Source organism: Parasteatoda tepidariorum, chromosome 1, assembly GCF_043381705.1.
Source record: "Parasteatoda tepidariorum isolate YZ-2023 chromosome 1, CAS_Ptep_4.0, whole genome shotgun sequence".
Lineage (NCBI taxonomy): Eukaryota > Metazoa > Arthropoda > Arachnida > Araneae > Theridiidae > Parasteatoda > Parasteatoda tepidariorum.
Genome location: NC_092204.1, coordinates 54,920,536 through 54,937,489, shown reverse-complemented (window position 1 = coordinate 54,937,489; position 16,954 = coordinate 54,920,536). Strand labels below are relative to the sequence as shown.

General features: G+C 30.2%; 1 protein-coding gene across 1 annotated transcript; it reads left to right on the top strand.

The window, feature by feature from the left end:
• The first annotated feature begins 4,447 nt into the window (after positions 1-4,447).
• LOC107446728 (U7 snRNA-associated Sm-like protein LSm11) lies at positions 4,448-16,195 on the top strand. Its single transcript, XM_016061456.4, has 3 exons — positions 4,448-4,752; positions 10,290-10,412; positions 15,685-16,195. Exons 1-3 carry the CDS (start codon positions 4,618-4,620, stop codon positions 16,060-16,062), a joined length of 636 nt encoding a protein of 211 aa, XP_015916942.2. The 5' UTR covers positions 4,448-4,617; the 3' UTR covers positions 16,063-16,195.
• The last annotated feature ends 759 nt before the right edge of the window (positions 16,196-16,954 follow it).

Genomic DNA, 16,954 nt, shown 5'->3' with positions numbered 1-16,954 from the left:
TAAAATTTGATTGTAGCTATTTTATTTGTAATTGTCATAACAAATCGTAATTATTTACACTGTGATCTTTAATGAATTTGTTATATCTCGATGATTTTATTGTTTTGGTATTAGCAAAGCATGATTATTTCTAAAAACAATTAATTTTATTCAGTTTAAATTTTGAAAATAATGGGTAATCATCTGGTTATGTTATAGTTCTTCTTTAATTCAGAGACATTTGTTGTGCGTGCGTATTTTTGTTACCTAATTGTATTTGTTGCTTAATTAAGCAAATTGTTAGAATTGTTATTGACAGTTGAAGAAACGCAAGAGAAACTTCTTTAAATATGATAAAGCAGACTTTTTTTTATTTCTAACTAATGCTGATTTCGAACACACGTGAATGCATTACAATTAAAAAGAGATAATTTTATTGTTTTAGTTAATTTTTATTTATTTATTAATCTATTAAAAAAAATTGTATTGCAATCTTTTTGGAAAATTTTATAAACGTTATTGAACAACCGATCCAATTGTTTGAGTTTGCGACTGCTGATGTTCAACTTCGTAGCCTTGTAATTTTGAACCCGATTCAGAAGTCAAGGGAACTCCTGTATCAAGCACTTTGGAGAAATTTGCCTTCGCGGAGGACATTTTTGATTGAACTAATCCGCATTTGTGTTACATGGAGAGGAGGATCATGAAAGCCTCCCGCGGTTAGTCTGACGCAAGGGTAACCAATGATCCGTCAATGAGGATACTTTACGTCAGCACCGTGGTAGGTGCGAGCCGGATACGGAAATCGAGTCGAGCAGTCAAGGCTGGGAATCGAACCTGGCTCACCTCGTTGTAAGGTGAATGCTCTATCCCCTGAGTCACCACGACTCTTTTTACATCAATATTGCTAAAAGGCTTAAATACTTCACACAATGCTTTTCTTTCATATCGCACAAAAAAAAGAGATTATAAATATTTTAGGAAGGGCGCCAGTGCGAGATTTGCCATAGGCGCTTCCTTCCATAGATACGCCTCTGATCAGGAATGAAGGAAATAAATGAATGCAAAGCTTAAAAGAAACAAAATTTTTCTAAAAACAGTAGTCGAACGGAATACAATGATGTTTGAAAAAAGTTGCATTAAAGTTAACAAAAAAATATTTAAAGTAAGTCGATCTCCAGTGTGAAAACCTCCCCCCTCGCCACCCTTCTGAAATATGACAAGGGAAGGGACACTAATGAATTCACTGTCTGAATCGTATTTTATTGTCTTTATCTTTAATTACTTTAACTTATTTTCAAATCATATTAATCGTTTCATATTTAAATTAAATCAATAAGTTTATCTTTATAAAAGCGAGCATAAAATATTTTATTCTTTTCTTATCGATCAATGTAACGGCTAACCTTCTATTTCAATACTAATGTAGACTCATTAATTCACTGCCGCGCCTAATCGAAAACAAAAGTCTATTTATAACTCTTTATTATTAATTTCTTACCTCAAGTATGTTTCAGTTACATAGTTATTATAATTCCCACAGTTTTGTTGGCTACTCGTGATCACCAAAGTATTTTCAAACCCAATATTGAATTATGCGGAGTTGGCTTTGTTTTGGCTATGTTATATTTTGATAATTCGATTTTTTTCTCCTATCCATGCTTCTCCTGAGTCCTCCGTTGGGAACAAATGTACTAGTATTTTTTTTTATTATTTACTTTCAATTTCAAATTTGTGGCAACTGGGGTTGTCCTTCCGGGCCTCCCAGTCCCATCCGTAAAATATTCATTGATGCTAACATAAACTCTCGATGTGGGAGAGTGTATTGTATTGATCCCTTTGGGGGATTTTCTTTTCTTTGTGATTTGGATATGGCCTGACCTTATTAATATGACTATGCAAAATTTATTTTACTGGAAGTCTTATTGATAAAATATAATTTTATCTCTCGAACTCTACAAATAATAAAAAAAAGTTTTGTATTAATTATCCGGTTTTCATCTTCAACCGTCAAATTTCGTTATCCTGTTTTCATCACTATCTTCAATAGGTCAATTATATCTTAAAAATTCAATTCATCTGATATCTGGATACAATTCAGATACAATTGATCTGGTCAATTATATCTGAATTTTTGTCTTAATAGGCCCAGTGACTTTTTCAATCAATTTCTTTCTATTTATTTGTATATTTTACCTCTAGTCTTACAACATTGCTCATTATTTAAAGTCCTCGACAAAGGCAAAACTTCTCTCAGGAGTTGCCTTGTCTTCTGGGTTGGGTTCAAAATTACAAGGCTACGGAGTTGAACACTAGTAGTTGTAAACCCAAAAATTGGGTGGGCTATTCAACGACGGTTATAAATTAAAATATAAAACATTGTTTATTATAAGTATTTTTAACAATATTATAAATGTTTTTAATAATATTAAAAGTTTTTTTTTTTTTTTTAAATTTGATATGATAAAATGAAAATGTTATTTAATATCCCTAAGAAAAGAGAAGAATTTTGTTAGACCTAAAATGTAAAGGCCTTTTTCACTTTCTAAATAAATGGGACATTTTACGTGATAGAAATTTGTCGTTCAGTGTCGGAAAAAAATTAAGATTTCTCCTCTTGCCCTACAGTAGATTGATGGTATAAGATCGTAGTTCTCAGTAGATCACCGAAATCAAGCATCGCGGTCAGTAAGCTGGTGGATGACCACATTGATCAACCTGAGAAGGGGCCGAGAGTGTACGATATCGGTCTTCATTAAACCGTTCTATTGTGAAGTGCTTGACTTCGCTCTCATATCATCTCGCTTCTGAAGGGGGTCAAAATTGTGATGGGTCAAATTTTAATATATCAAATTTTTGTTTCATTCTTATAACTTTTTATTTTTGTACCTGTTAGGTTGTATATGTGGAAAAATATTCAAAATTTCTATTGGTAATGAATTTTACCTCCTCCACTAGAATATAACTATTGTCATTCGGTACAAAGTTCCAGTTGAAATTTCGAACAATATAGCTGGTCGGAATATGACTGAAATTTCGATTGACGGTAAATTCAATTTGGTGGTAAAATGAAAATTTTTTTTCTTCTTTTCTACTGGCCTAGAAATTTATTGTAATTTGCAATGACATCGGGTACGGTGCTTTAATTAGGTAAAAAGTGGTCGAAATTGTGATTGCCCACTCACAAATAGAAAGGGGAGTTATTAGTATGTAATAATAAGAGATTATTTATGCTTAAACAATTTAGAAAAAATCAATAAAATTACTATTTATGCTTAAACAATTTAGAAAAAATCAATAAAATTACTATTTATGCTTGTCTTAATAATTATTTTGTCAGCTGTAATTTTATAATATTTAAAGATTTTTCTCATGTGTGATTTATATATATAACGGTTGAAAATAATTAAATAGCCCCTTAAATTACTAAGTATGATGAAAAAATTTTTTAATTAACACTTTGCCCACCGATCGCGGACATATTTCTGTTTTTCAATAGTTAATTAATGCTGTAAAAAATTGCTCAGTGGCTACCTTACACTCAGTTCGTTCGGTCGGCGAAGTGTTAATGGATGGAAATAAATCGCCGGTAAAAAAAAAAAAAATTATCAGTTTTTTTTTAATTTCGCAAGTTTCAACAGAACATTTTTATTCTAAATAATTTACTTATTACTTAAAATTTAATTTATTAACTTTATGAAAAAAAAGATTATGCTTTAAAAAAAAAAGTAGGTATAAAAATTAAAAATTTTTAATAAACTATTCGAAATTTTTTGTGTTCGTCAACAGGCATAACATAATAAATATACATTAATAAATTATTAAATATAAATTTTTTCATCAAGTTTTTTAATAAACTAAATTTGGAATTTTATTTAATACAGTGCAGTTCGTTAAAGCAGCNAAATAATTAAATAGCCCCTCAAATTACTAAGTATGATGGAAAAAAAATTTTAATTAACACTTTGCCCACCGATCGCGGACATATATCTGTTTTTCAATAGTTAATTAATGCTGTAAAAAATTGCGCAGTGGCTACCTTACACTCAGTTCGTTCGGTCGGCAAAGTGTTAATGGATGAAAATAAATCGCCGGTAAAAAAAAAAAATTATCAGTTTTTTTAAATTTCGCAAGTTTCAACAGAACATTTTTATTCTAAATAATTTACTTATTACTTAAAATTTAATTTATAAACTTTATCAAAAAAAAGATTATGCTTTTGAAAAAAAAAATAGGTTTAAAAATTTTTAATAAACTATTCGAAATTTTTTGTGTTCGTCAACAGGCATAACATAATAAATATACATTAATAAATTATTAAATATAAATTTTTTCATCAAGTTTTTTAATAAACTAAATTTGGAATTTTATTTAATACAGTGCAGTTCGTTAAAGCAGCAAAACCCATTCATTCCAATAAATTCGCGCGCAAATGCTGTTCCATGTTTTATCGATTAAATTGGCGAGAATTTAATGATGGCGACGAATAAATCGTCCCAACCAACTGTAGAGCCCCGGTGACAGGTAGCGTCTTTGTTCTTTGCTTGCTCGGAGTGTTTTATAAGATTTCTTCCTCTTAATTTTCCGCTGAACTCCGCACAAACATTTTTAATTATCCAATAGTGCTTGTCTTAAAAAATGCATCGTAGTCGCCGAGATGACCGTCCCAGCAGAGATTATAAAGGAAAACGAACTGCGACCAGTAGTTCTTCATGTAGCTCATCGCCACCATCTGACTCTAGCGATCAAGATCTTCCTCAAAGTTTTGGAAAGGTTCAGTGTTACTTTTATAATAACTTCATTCTAAGAAATATATTACTAATTCATATTTGATGTAATCCCCCAATGATAATTGAAAATCAAAGTAATAGTTCTGATTAAGAAAATTTGCAAGTTTAAAATCTATTTGGCGATTGTAGTTGGCGAGACAGATCACGATACGGAAATATCCCCCTGAAGACTTTTGATTTGAATTACGAATGTAAATGGAAAGGAAAATGAAGAAGCAATCTTCCATTCATTTCTTATTTTAGCAAAATAATATCTGAATTAATTAGCTGTCTCGTTTTACAAAATAAGGCTAAGAAATTTTTCTATGGTATGTCCTATTTATTGACTGGGGTTTCATTTCCTACCTATACCTTCTTCTTTTTTTTTTTTTTTTTGGTTTAAANTTTTTTTTTTTTTTTTGGATTAAATTTCAAATGAATACCTATTTTTTTTATTATTTGTATATCATTTTCTAATGGTGATATCACCTACTATTACCACTATATTAAATTGTTTAGCTTCATATTACGACTTAGTTATTATTGAGACAAATTATTTGAATTTTATTTAGAAAGGTATAGAATCCGATTGGATTAAATATAAAACTTTCTTTCAGAAATATTTTGCTTAATTATAGATTATTATTTACAGTTCTTAGACTGATTGTTCTAAAGGGAACTAGTATATTATAAGTGATTTTAGTTTTTAGTTCTTTAAATAATGAAATTTTTCTTCAAACCCAAATTTCTAACATAAAATAGCAGGGGTCTGTCTAGGTTTTTGTGAAAAGTACCTATTTTGTGAAAATTTAGACATTATTTGTGAAAAATTATATTAAAAAATCAACACAAAAACATGGTTAAAATATAGATTTGTCGTTTCTTAAGGGATACAAAAAAAAAATTTTAAGAAATTTTTTTTTTTGTGATTCCTAAAGTTAAATTTGTGAAACTACCGTTTTGCCTAAAATTGAATTTGTGAAGGTACCGCTAAACGGTAGTAAATTCGGCCCTGAATAGGGTTAACATAAATTCAGCCCCAAACATTTAGAGAAAGGACGTAACTGCACCCATTTATTCGACGGATAAAACTTTTATTGTTATTTTTACAGGTTATCTGCGCACTTGGAAAGTCATGAATTGTCATGATTTTAACTATTTTTTTTAAAAAAAATCATGGAAAGTCATGAATTTAGTTGCCGAAAAATCTAATTTTTAAAATGGAATCCCCCCCCCCAATTTCATGGTGTTCCGAATATCTGAATTTGTAACAAAATCCCTACTCACAATCATATTTTATTAAAATATAAAATGTTTTTATCGTGTTCTTTAAAAACTATGTTCTTTCAAATATCGAAAGAAAGAACATCATTTCTAGAGCGAAATATGTTTTAAACTTCTCTGGTTTCAATTTTTTTTATTTTATCAATTTAAAATTCTAGCTGAAGCAAACCAGTCATTTGGCAAATTTTTTTATTTTAATTCCGAAATGAGAACAGAAAAATTTGCAGGAGTATTTCTTTCCTTTCCGATGATCAAGAAAAGTATCTTTAGAATATAATTCTGCGGGAAAAGAGAAAAAAAAATTATTTGCTTTTGTATTTTTTTCAGCGTTTTCATTGCTTCAACTCTTTCTTTACTCGGTTTTTTAAATCATGATGCGTAGCGTTTTTAAAAAGTGCTTAAAGATGCTTATTTTCGTTATTTAAAAGCCCTTATAGGTGCTTTTTTCATTGGGTGTTTTTAAAAAGTGCTTAATTTTCCCTTCTCAAAAATGAGATTTTTTTCATTACCATGGTGATTTTCGCCACTTATTATGCAAAAGCGTGCTTTTCACATTGTTCTATTCAACGTTTTCACAATTCATTTCGGCGTACCATCAGTCCTTAGCGTATGAAAGCCCCAATTATTCTACATGTTTGATGAAATACTTGCGAGTCCGTATGTGCGTCTATTGTGCTTCGTTCGGTGAGATTATTGCCTTCTCATGTGCAACTCTGCTGCATTTTGCAAGATAATCTCAATTTCAGACCCTCTGATATCGAACCGAAAAATCTCTCGATCTTTTTATAACGGCTAATATAATCAAGAAAAGAGTTCTTTGTCAGAAACTAGTTATTTTATCATGATCATCTAAAGTTTTTGAAAATTATTTTGCATTTTGTTGATGTATATAGTGCTTGAAAGGTACTTATTTTTTGTTGAAAGATTTGTCTACGCACCCTGTAAATTTAAAATCTATCAATATGAAGATGCAGAATATAACAGTTTTGGTTAAACTTATCATTTCAATTAATGTTATAATGCTTTTTAAAATTTATTGTTGCGTTTTTGTCGGAGCAAATAGTAACTTTGTTAAGTCATGACAAATCATGGATTTGAAAATCTAAAATGTAGCAGATGCCCTGTTTTTATTGTTATGAATTAAATTTTTTATGTGGAAAATATTTGGCTTAAGCAAAATATTTGATGGAAAAAAAAGTTCCGAAACAATATAATAATGAAGTTATAGATATCCATATTTTGTTGCAAATGATAGATATTTTGTCTTGTGATAAATGACATTTATTGTACGCAAAAAAAAAAACGGACCACCCTGAATAACTTTTGATTTGATGATCGAATTTTCATGTTCTAAGAATTAATCTTAGTGGTTCGATGGGTTGACCTCAAATATGCTAATTAATAAGTGCAGACGACGTTTTAAGTTACGAAATCAGACACAAAAACGTACTTCTCCATATAAACATATCTTACTTTTGACGACCTACTTGGATTCCTGACCCCCAAAATATAGGGGTAGCCGCAATCTCGGAAATATGATCCCAATAGTTTATTTATTGGAGTGCTCTTAAGTTTGGACTACTTAAAGTTAATTTTGCTGTTTACATATTTCGCTATGTCTTGAGAACTTAAGCAAATTGAAAAAGTTATACAATCAATTATTAAATTCGTATATCCAAAGATAATTACATGCAAAAAATAACTTTTAGTAAATATTATTTTATTTAAGAATCATCGAACAAATTTTGAATTGTAAGGTACATAAATTTAACAAGGTAAAATACAAAAATAGAGCAAAATCGATTGAGTAGTCCCTGAGAAATTGAATTTCAAAATATTCAGATACTTAAAGAAAGAGAAAAGTCAATTGACAATTTTACATTATGAAATGCTTAAGGTGGTGAATTCAGGGTTACGTTTATTTACTTTTAGCATGTGTAGTATCAAATCTTATAAAGTGGAGTTAAGTAATTTTACATATACTTATTGGTTTCTCTCATCTGGTTTTTAAAATGATGGATTCCAATTAATAATTCATTAATCACGTCATGGAATTTTAAAATTATAAATTGAGGGATCATCTTCTAAATTACTTAGGTACAAAAATAATGAGCTGCGCATTAAACACGTTTTCGTTTCGATATTATTCAAATCCTTTAAATTAAATAATCCTAAGAAACTGAAGCGGAAATATGTACTTAACACAACTAAAAACTTCATTGACTTCAAAATAAATTATGGTAATGAAAGTGGATGTGTTTCAAGCGCTTAAAAATAGCGGCCCATTCTCTAAACTTGTCAAACGTGAATGTGGAAAACAAAAATTGATCTGAAACATTTAAGATGTCAACGAAAAATGGAAAAAAAGGTGAAAAACAAAACTAGAGGAAAAACGAGACCGTAGACGTGAGTGAAACAGAAAAATTAAAATATAAAAAAACCGTTGACCGATTTTTTAATTACAATATTTCATGCAAAAAAAAAATTCATAGCATACCTTTTTATTCTCAATTTCTCTTTCACATGCCTTAAATCATTTCTTATACATGTTTTTAAAAAATTTCAAATACCGGAAAAATATTCATTTTACAAAATTTTATACTATTATAAAATCTATGCTGTATTAAAATGTCAACGAATTTTTTAAAACCATACTTCAGCATCATTATATCAATAAAACATTATTATATGTACTGCTATTATGAAATAAATGTATCAAGGTAATTCGAGTCTTATTACTGAGAACCAAAAATCAAATTCTAATAAGTTTTATCACAAGCTACATTTTAAAAACTAATCAAAAATTAGAATTTTCTTAATTTTGTAAAAATGAACAATTACATTAAAAGCTAAAGTTAATACATATGCTGTTCTAAAATAACTTTTAATTTTACAAAGTCTTGTTGAATAATATTCCAATATTTAAATGCCCCACAAATATCAACACTCCTGAGGCTCTAAGCATTCCTGCTTCCTTTAAAAACGCAGAGCACTTATCTACCTGAAAAAAGAATACATCTCAACGACATATTTCTTTCTCCTAAGAAAAAAAAAAGGGGGGGGGACTTATGTGTGGGAGGGAGAAGGAGAGAACCTACTATCATTGCTCTATATCAGTGTTCCCCAACCCCCGGTCCACTGACTACCGGTCGTGGTTCAAATGGTACCGGACCGCCCATTTCATTGAAACTAAATTTAAATTCCTAGGTTTATACCCCAAATTAAAAATATCTGTGTTCCATTAAAATTTTATTTATTTAAAAAAAGCGTCCCCCGGAGGTAGTGACATAAATTTTTTAATGTTTGTAATCAGGGGTCTGTTTAGAAGAAATTTGGGTCCGTTAACGGACCCTTCACAAAATATCTTTCCATAAAAACGGACCCTTCACAAAATGATTTTTCTTTTAATCGGACCCTTCACAAATTTGTTTATCTTCATTATTGTTTTGTTAATCGAATAAATCCTTTCCAGGGGGGAAAACAAGAAAGATGGATGAAAACGAATTAAGTTTCGTCTTCGGCAGACGATTCTTCCATTATTCGTCCGAAATGAATATTCTGCGTTCAGCAGTATAGGCTAAATACCAAATATTTGCATGTTGCATCATCTTTAATTTAGAAGCTGCAATCGCTGTTTATTTTTGAAAATTTAATTTTTTTATTATAATTTTACAGTGCTGAGCATAATCTTGTATGTCTTTACAATTTAAAAACTCCTTGAAAAAGTTTTTTGCAATAACCGGACCCTATTTTCATAAAAGCGGACCCTGGTTGAAAGAATGTGAGTAATTTTTTCCCAATTTCACGAAAAACGGACCTTTCACAAAATGTCTGGACAGACCCCTGGTAATGTATCAATTGTCTCCGATTATCCCCAGATGGAACCGTCTCATTACAAAGAAACAAGCTCAGGATTCTTATTGATTTAACGTTCTAGAAAGTTAAAATGTTAAATCACTTTATATTTATTTTTTATTGTAACTGTATTTTATTTTAAAGGCATGTTTAAATACAATTAAATTAAAATTAATAAATCAAAATTATCTAAAATATAAACAATCAACGTCCCTTCCCCCCAGCATGCCGCGGTAAAATTATCAAACGTTAACAGGTTCGCGGTGATAAAAAGGTTGGGGAACACTACTCTATATGATAGAAACAGATTCCATCTCTCCGTAAATTCTTTTCAGGCGAAATCTTATTTTTACTAAGCTATTAAAGTTCTGCTATTGTTTATAAACAAGTTTGTTATTTTAGGTCTTTGAAACAACCAAGGATGATGATGATGAAAATACCAATGTGCTTCAAAGAATGTCAAAGAAGTTCGTCGGTACTCCATTGGGTGCTCTAACTAAGTGTCTGGAGAATAGAAAGATTAAGGTACTTATTCTCTCATTTATCCCTTTATTCTTTCATATATCTCATTTTTGAAAGAAAATAATTTATTAAAATGCTTTTGGAATTGAAGTTACATAAAAAATTATCTCAGTTTATTACATAAAACTAATATTACTTTTAAGACTATTTTTCCTTGGTGTAAAAATGGGTGTAATTTGTTAAATTTTAAATACTGTATTTTTGAACTTGTATGCTTATAAATATAAAAGTTGTGAAATCAGTAGCAGTAACTACCGATGAAAAGAAATCGACGACGAAATCACGCGAATCTTCAAAAAGGGATTACTCAAATGCGTGTTTCATTTCGAGATTTAGTTGTTGTAATAAATAATATCGTATTAAAAAGATTGGATTTTAAAAAAAGTGGAGGTCAACAGCAATAACAGCCTAAATATGGATAGAATCATTGCGTTGAAAAAGTAAATACTCAAATGCGCGATTCGAATTTCCCATTTTGTCTGAAATGTAAAACCGCGTGAAAATCAATAACTGCCTTAAATACAATCGAAACACAACATGAATTTATGATACTATCGGCGTAAATTGAGCGCGTCAAAAAGTGATTAGTTAATTGCGCGATTCAAATTATGATCGTGTAGAAATAATATCAACTGAGACATAACCGGAATTTTAAAAACCACGTGGAAATCGGTAGCACCAGTAATAACTGAGGATTGTTAAATATCCTCAGTGGTAGACGGATCATGGGTTAGAGTCCCATACCTGCCAACTTTTAATCCCTTTCATTTTTCCCAGTGGTATTAAAATGGAATTAAAACTTCAATTTTAAGCAAACAAATATGTTGTATTTGCGATAACTTCAGATGGCAACCATGATAGTAACGCACATTAATATATGTGCTTAATTTTTGTAAGAATAGTGGTGATCAAAATCATTTAAAAATTAAGTTTATAAAAGAAAAAATAGTATATATTTACTACCACTTTAAATATGAAAATAAAATCTTCCGGAAAACCCGGAAGAGTTGGCAGGTATGGAGTCCCCTTACTGTTAGGCTAACCGTGGGAGGTTCTCGTGGTCTTCCTCTCCATGTAACGCAAATGCGGGTTAGTTCCATCAAAAAGTCCACCACGAAGGCAAATTTCTCCCAATACTTGATCCAGGAGTGCCCTTGTCTTCTGGATTGGGTTCAAAATTACAAGGCTACGGAGTTGAACATTAGTAGTCGTAATCCCAAAAATTGGGTCGGCTGTTCAATGACGGTTATAAAATAAAATAACTGAGGATTAATTTATTTTCTTAATATCACGAGAATAGTAGTAATAATTAGGGATGTAACAATATTCGGCCCTTTTCGCCGAATGTTCGGCTAAGTATTATTTGGATATTTTGATAAAGTTTTTTTTTTTTGGAGAAAATTTAATGGATTTAAACAAAGAATAATCTAAAATCGAATTTTTTACTATTTACTGTAGGAAATAGTTTTTACACATATTTGTTAAGTTCTGAAACTTGTTAATTTATGTTCTGAAAAACACCTGGAAAAGCGAAATTTGAAGAATGGAAACCAGATCACTTTATACTGAAACATGAGTTCTGCAATGCTTTTTTTCTTTTTTAATTATATTCAGTCAAGTCAATTTCCTCAAATTTTTTTTTCAACAATTAATGTTGTAAAAATTTGTAAGTATTTTTTCATTTATTTTTGTTTTTCTGTTATAACTAAGCGAAGCATGTTAACGGTGCGTTTCTAATACACTTTTTTTCTTTTATCGTCTCTTTTTTATTGTAAGTAAAACAGATAACTGATTCTCAACGTTTAAGATATATTTCAGAACTAAGAAAAAAAAATTTTATTAACTTTTCTTTTTATCAGAATATTTATTATGACAGCATTTTTTCAAGAGCGTTTCTAATGAACATTATTTTTTTATGGTTGCGTTTTTTAAAAAAAATAAAGCAGTGCGAAAATTTTCGTGTTAAATCTCTTGTTTAATTAAGAACGATTTTTATTTTGTTTTCTACCTAGCTTTTTCCTTTTCAAAAAACTTAAAAATTTTATTATGACGCAGCAATTAAAAAGGTTTATATTAAACTTTAATCTTCACTTTTTCTTGAAAATACGGTTATTGGAAAACTAAATTGCTTATCTTCAAAATTAAAGTCAGTTTTTTTTTATCTTAAATATTTTTAATTATATTATCTTAAAGATTTCCATTAAAGTTTTTTTCCTTTTACCCCATATTAATAGACAGATAAGATTTGTTAATTTTTCAATTATGATTCAATTTATTTCTATATAAAAATAATATTTTATTAATAATTTTTTAAAAAAAATTGCTGTTTAAAAATTTTACTATGCGATATTCGGCATAAAAATATTGTACGTAGCATAAAAATATTGGATATACGTAGCATAAGAATATTGGATCGATTTTATTTCAATCAAACTGAAAAAAAAAAGAGAGACAAATGATGTACCGCATTGATTAATTATTTCTTTTGCTACAAATCTGAATTAGTAACAAAATCTCCACTCACAGTCATATTTTATTAAAATATAAAACATGGCGTCGTTCTTTAAAATAAAAAATGAAAGAAGGAACATAATTTCTAGAGCAAACTATCATTTAAACTTAAATGATTTCCGATTTTTTTTTAATCTATGTATCTATAAATTATATATATTTATATTATCTACTTGAAATGAAATTCCAGCTGAAGCTATTGATTGTCGAATTATTTATTTATTTTATTCTCAAATGAGAATAAAAAAATCAGGAGCATTTCTTTCCCCTCAGAATACTGAGAAAGGCATCTTTTGAATGTAATTCTACAGAAAAAAATTTTGAAAATACCTGCAGAAAACAGATTATAAGTGCAACTAGGGAACATATATGTGAAATGTGAATATAACTAATGTAACTTAAATGATGAATACTAAATATAGTTAATGCAATTCATATGTAATTATGTTCTTTATTTGTACTTTGTAAGATCATATTCGTAACAATATGTGTACGGTCCCGTGATAGCTCAATAGTTAAGATTGAAGGTAATGCTACTGTATGTAATAATTAATAAATATTTATTCAACAAATGTAATTAATTAGTTCATGCATGAACTTGCATTAGAGAGCGACCATACGCTCTTTACAATTTAATCAACAAGCACAAGAGTGAATAGTTCAAAGGGTTACATTACGATGATAGATGGCTGGCGCCATACAATCTCGCCAAACGGTAATTCAACACCAAACAATATGTTTTGTAAATATCAACAATATAAATGCCGATATTCAAATAAAGAAAAATACACTCTATAACAAAAAAATCGACGCACGAAGAAGGAGTTGTCCGATTGAAACGAAAATTGGTGGAGAGGTAGACAATGTACAGAATAGTAAATGATTAAAATTTCAGAACAATCGGATAATTTATTGCAGAGTTACAGTAACAAGTTCAATAAGGTGTTGACCCGCCTCTAGCCTGGATACAAGCTGCCACACGGCGTGGCATAGACCGATAAAGCTCCCGGATGGTCTCTTGCGGTATTTCCTGCCAAATTCGATCCAATTGTCGAACGAGGTCATCAACATTCCGTGCCAGATGCAATCGCCTTCCCATCATATCCCAGACATGCTCGATGGGAGAGAGATCTGGTGATCTGGCAGGCCAAGGAAGAGTTTGACAAGCTTGCAGACAGTTCATAGCAACACGTGCCGTATGTGGTCTGGCATTGTCCTGCTGAAAAACCAGCCCAGGGCGCTGCAAAAGGAACGGTAGCAAAACAGGTCTTAGGATGTCGTCGACGTACCGCTGTGCAGTAAGTGTACCTCTAATGACGACCAAAGGGGTCCGGCTGTCAAAGGAAATGGCACCCCAGACCATAATGCCTTGTTGAGGGCCGGTGTGGCGTGCAATAGTGAAGGCAGGATCCCCCCTCTGCCCTGTGCGTCTCCAAACACGTCTTCGATGATCGTCAGGACACAGTTGGAAGCGGGATTCGTCGCTAAAGACTATACGTCCCCAGTCGGCATCATTCCAGCCTGATCGAGCCAAAACATTCATGCATACGAAATTTCAAAGCAATCGGATGATGATTTGCTTCTTGGTGCGTCGATTTTTTTTGTTATAAAGTGTAAATAACCATCGACACTCGTTAAGTGTTGTGGATTCGTTTAGTGCGATGAACAAAGCATGATGTGAGACAATTTTAAACCGCGTAAGGGTGCAACAACTTTAAATAGTTTGTGTTAACAACTACAAAGTTAAACAACTCTAAACTCCTACATTTCAGTAGCTTTTTTTTTTCTTTTTTTTTTGTCTCGTGCATTCTTTTTACTGGTGCCTCTAACAACAACAGTACTTCATTAAGCCTTTAGAAACTCATACAAAAAGATATCTAAAGGTCAATTGGAAGTTAAAATTAATATTTTAAATAGCATTTTATAGAAAGCTAAAATATCTTTATCATGGTTGCTATATTACCCGGCTTTACTAGGATTTGGGATGCCTGATAGAGAGCACTATTTATTTAGTATAATGGACTAATTAAAAAAACGTTTAAATCACTCATTTGTTTGTTCAACTGAAAGCATTTGAAAATGTGTTATTCTTTAATTTAAAATCATAATTGCTAAACATACTAGTAGGTTCAAATATTAAGTTCTAAAAGATTTTTTGGAAATAAGAACACTTGGAAAAAGTACGATACGAATCCAGCTTTAGCAGGTACGCCTAAAAGATTATTTAAAAAAAAATATTCAAATCTAAATAACTTGATCAAATAAATGATCAATGTGCTTGCTAATAGAAAGATGGAGTATCGTAAGTTTTAAAACACGAGTTACGCTTAGTCGTCCCACAACCAATTTATCTACATGTTCACTCAACTGTCACCTCCCAAGCTGTGGTGAACATAACTTTCTCGTTTCTTCGTCCGAAAGAATATGGAAAGAATAATCTAATTTATATTGCGTGAAATACAAATTGATTCAATTGGATTCATCTTTTAGAAGAACCCTGTAATTTGTTCAAAAGCTTCTGATGGTTCTAAGTCCCCATCAAGATATTGCGAGTAATGTTCGATTAACTTTGTTTTATTTAAAAGCTTATTAATTTTGGTTCAAACAGTTACTAACATGTAATTTTTGCTTACAACTTATTGTTATCTATATAAACATTTTTTTATGTGATTAAGAGTTCCCAGTAGAAAAGGTCATGTTTTAAAAAAGATAACTGATTTTATTAAACTATTAATATCATCTATTTTTTTTTTTAAAAAAATAGGTGTGGACAAGAAATTTCGAAAAAGTAAGAGGCATCTGCACTGGATATGTTGTTGCATTCGACAAACATTGGAACCTCGTAATGGAAGACGTGGATGAAGCTTATTTCAAAAAAACGAAATCGAAAACTCCGTTCCTGTGCAATATGCGTGATGGAGAACGCTTTTCCGAAATACCGAAAAATATTCCCAAGAAAAAAACTCAAGGAAATGCTCCTTCTGATGACACCGGTGCAAAGATTGATACAGTTATTACCGCTGGCAAGAAGAAAAAGATACTCAACAAGAGGAAAAAAGGCAAAGAAATCTTGGCGAAGCGACATATCGAGAAAATATTCATTAAGGGTGATAGTATCGTTATGGTCGCTGTAATGGATTGATAATAGATATCCTGTTAATTGATACATTTGTACACGATTTTGTATCACTATAATTTTTTTCTCTAAAGTTATGTATTAAACTTTTTCTCTAAATGTGTGTAAATCTGTTCAAATAAATCATTTCTTTTCATCATTTTTTTTTTTAATGATAAACACATATACATTTGTCTTCTAATACCATAGCTGCAACTCGACTGAATTTTCCCGTAGACATGATAAGATAGATTTTTTTTACTCTATTCATTGTTTGCTTGAGTATTTACATACTTACTAAATAATGAAATAAGCCCAATTTGAAATAATCAGATTAAAAAAAAAAAAAAATTTCTTCAGAATTCTAAAATTTCCTTTTTTCTCAACCCTCTCATTTAAAAAAAAATGATGAATGAAAAAATACATTAACAATCTACATATGAATAAAAAAAATAATTTAAACAATCTATATCCAAGTTAATTTAATGTTGATCAATTGGAAATTCATATGTTTTAAGTATTACGCATGCCGTTTACATTATTTCGTAAAATTTGGATATTGCATGTTGGTACTTTTATTATCTGAAATCAAATATAACTGTTAGTTATGTATGTACATATTGTACATTGCTGCTTATAATTGTATCTTTTAAACTGAATTCGATAATTATCGCCTTTCCTTTCAGGACTGTTTTTTTTATATAATCTGTCTTAAGTTTCAAATTTTTTATGAAAAGGGTCTAAAAATTATAAAATATTTTGATTTCGAAATTATTGTTTCTTAAAAAGATCTTTATTATTATTATTATTTATAGATAATGTCAAAAATGATTTTTCCTACAGGAAAGTTTCTCAGCATCCAGTATTTATCTAAAAAATTATAAATATTTCGTGCTGCATTACGTGAAAGAAGATTACC

Excerpts from the sequence above, each read along its gene's own strand:
- LOC107446728 (XM_016061456.4), top strand. The coding sequence starts at position 4,618 with ATGCATCGTAGTCGCCGAGATGACCGTCCCAGCAGAGATTATAAAGGA. Across the intron at positions 4,753-10,289 it reads TTCCTCAAAGTTTTGGAAAG|GTCTTTGAAACAACCAAGGA; the intron begins GTTCAGTGTTAC and ends TTGTTATTTTAG. Across the intron at positions 10,413-15,684 it reads TGGAGAATAGAAAGATTAAG|GTGTGGACAAGAAATTTCGA; the intron begins GTACTTATTCTC and ends TTAAAAAAATAG.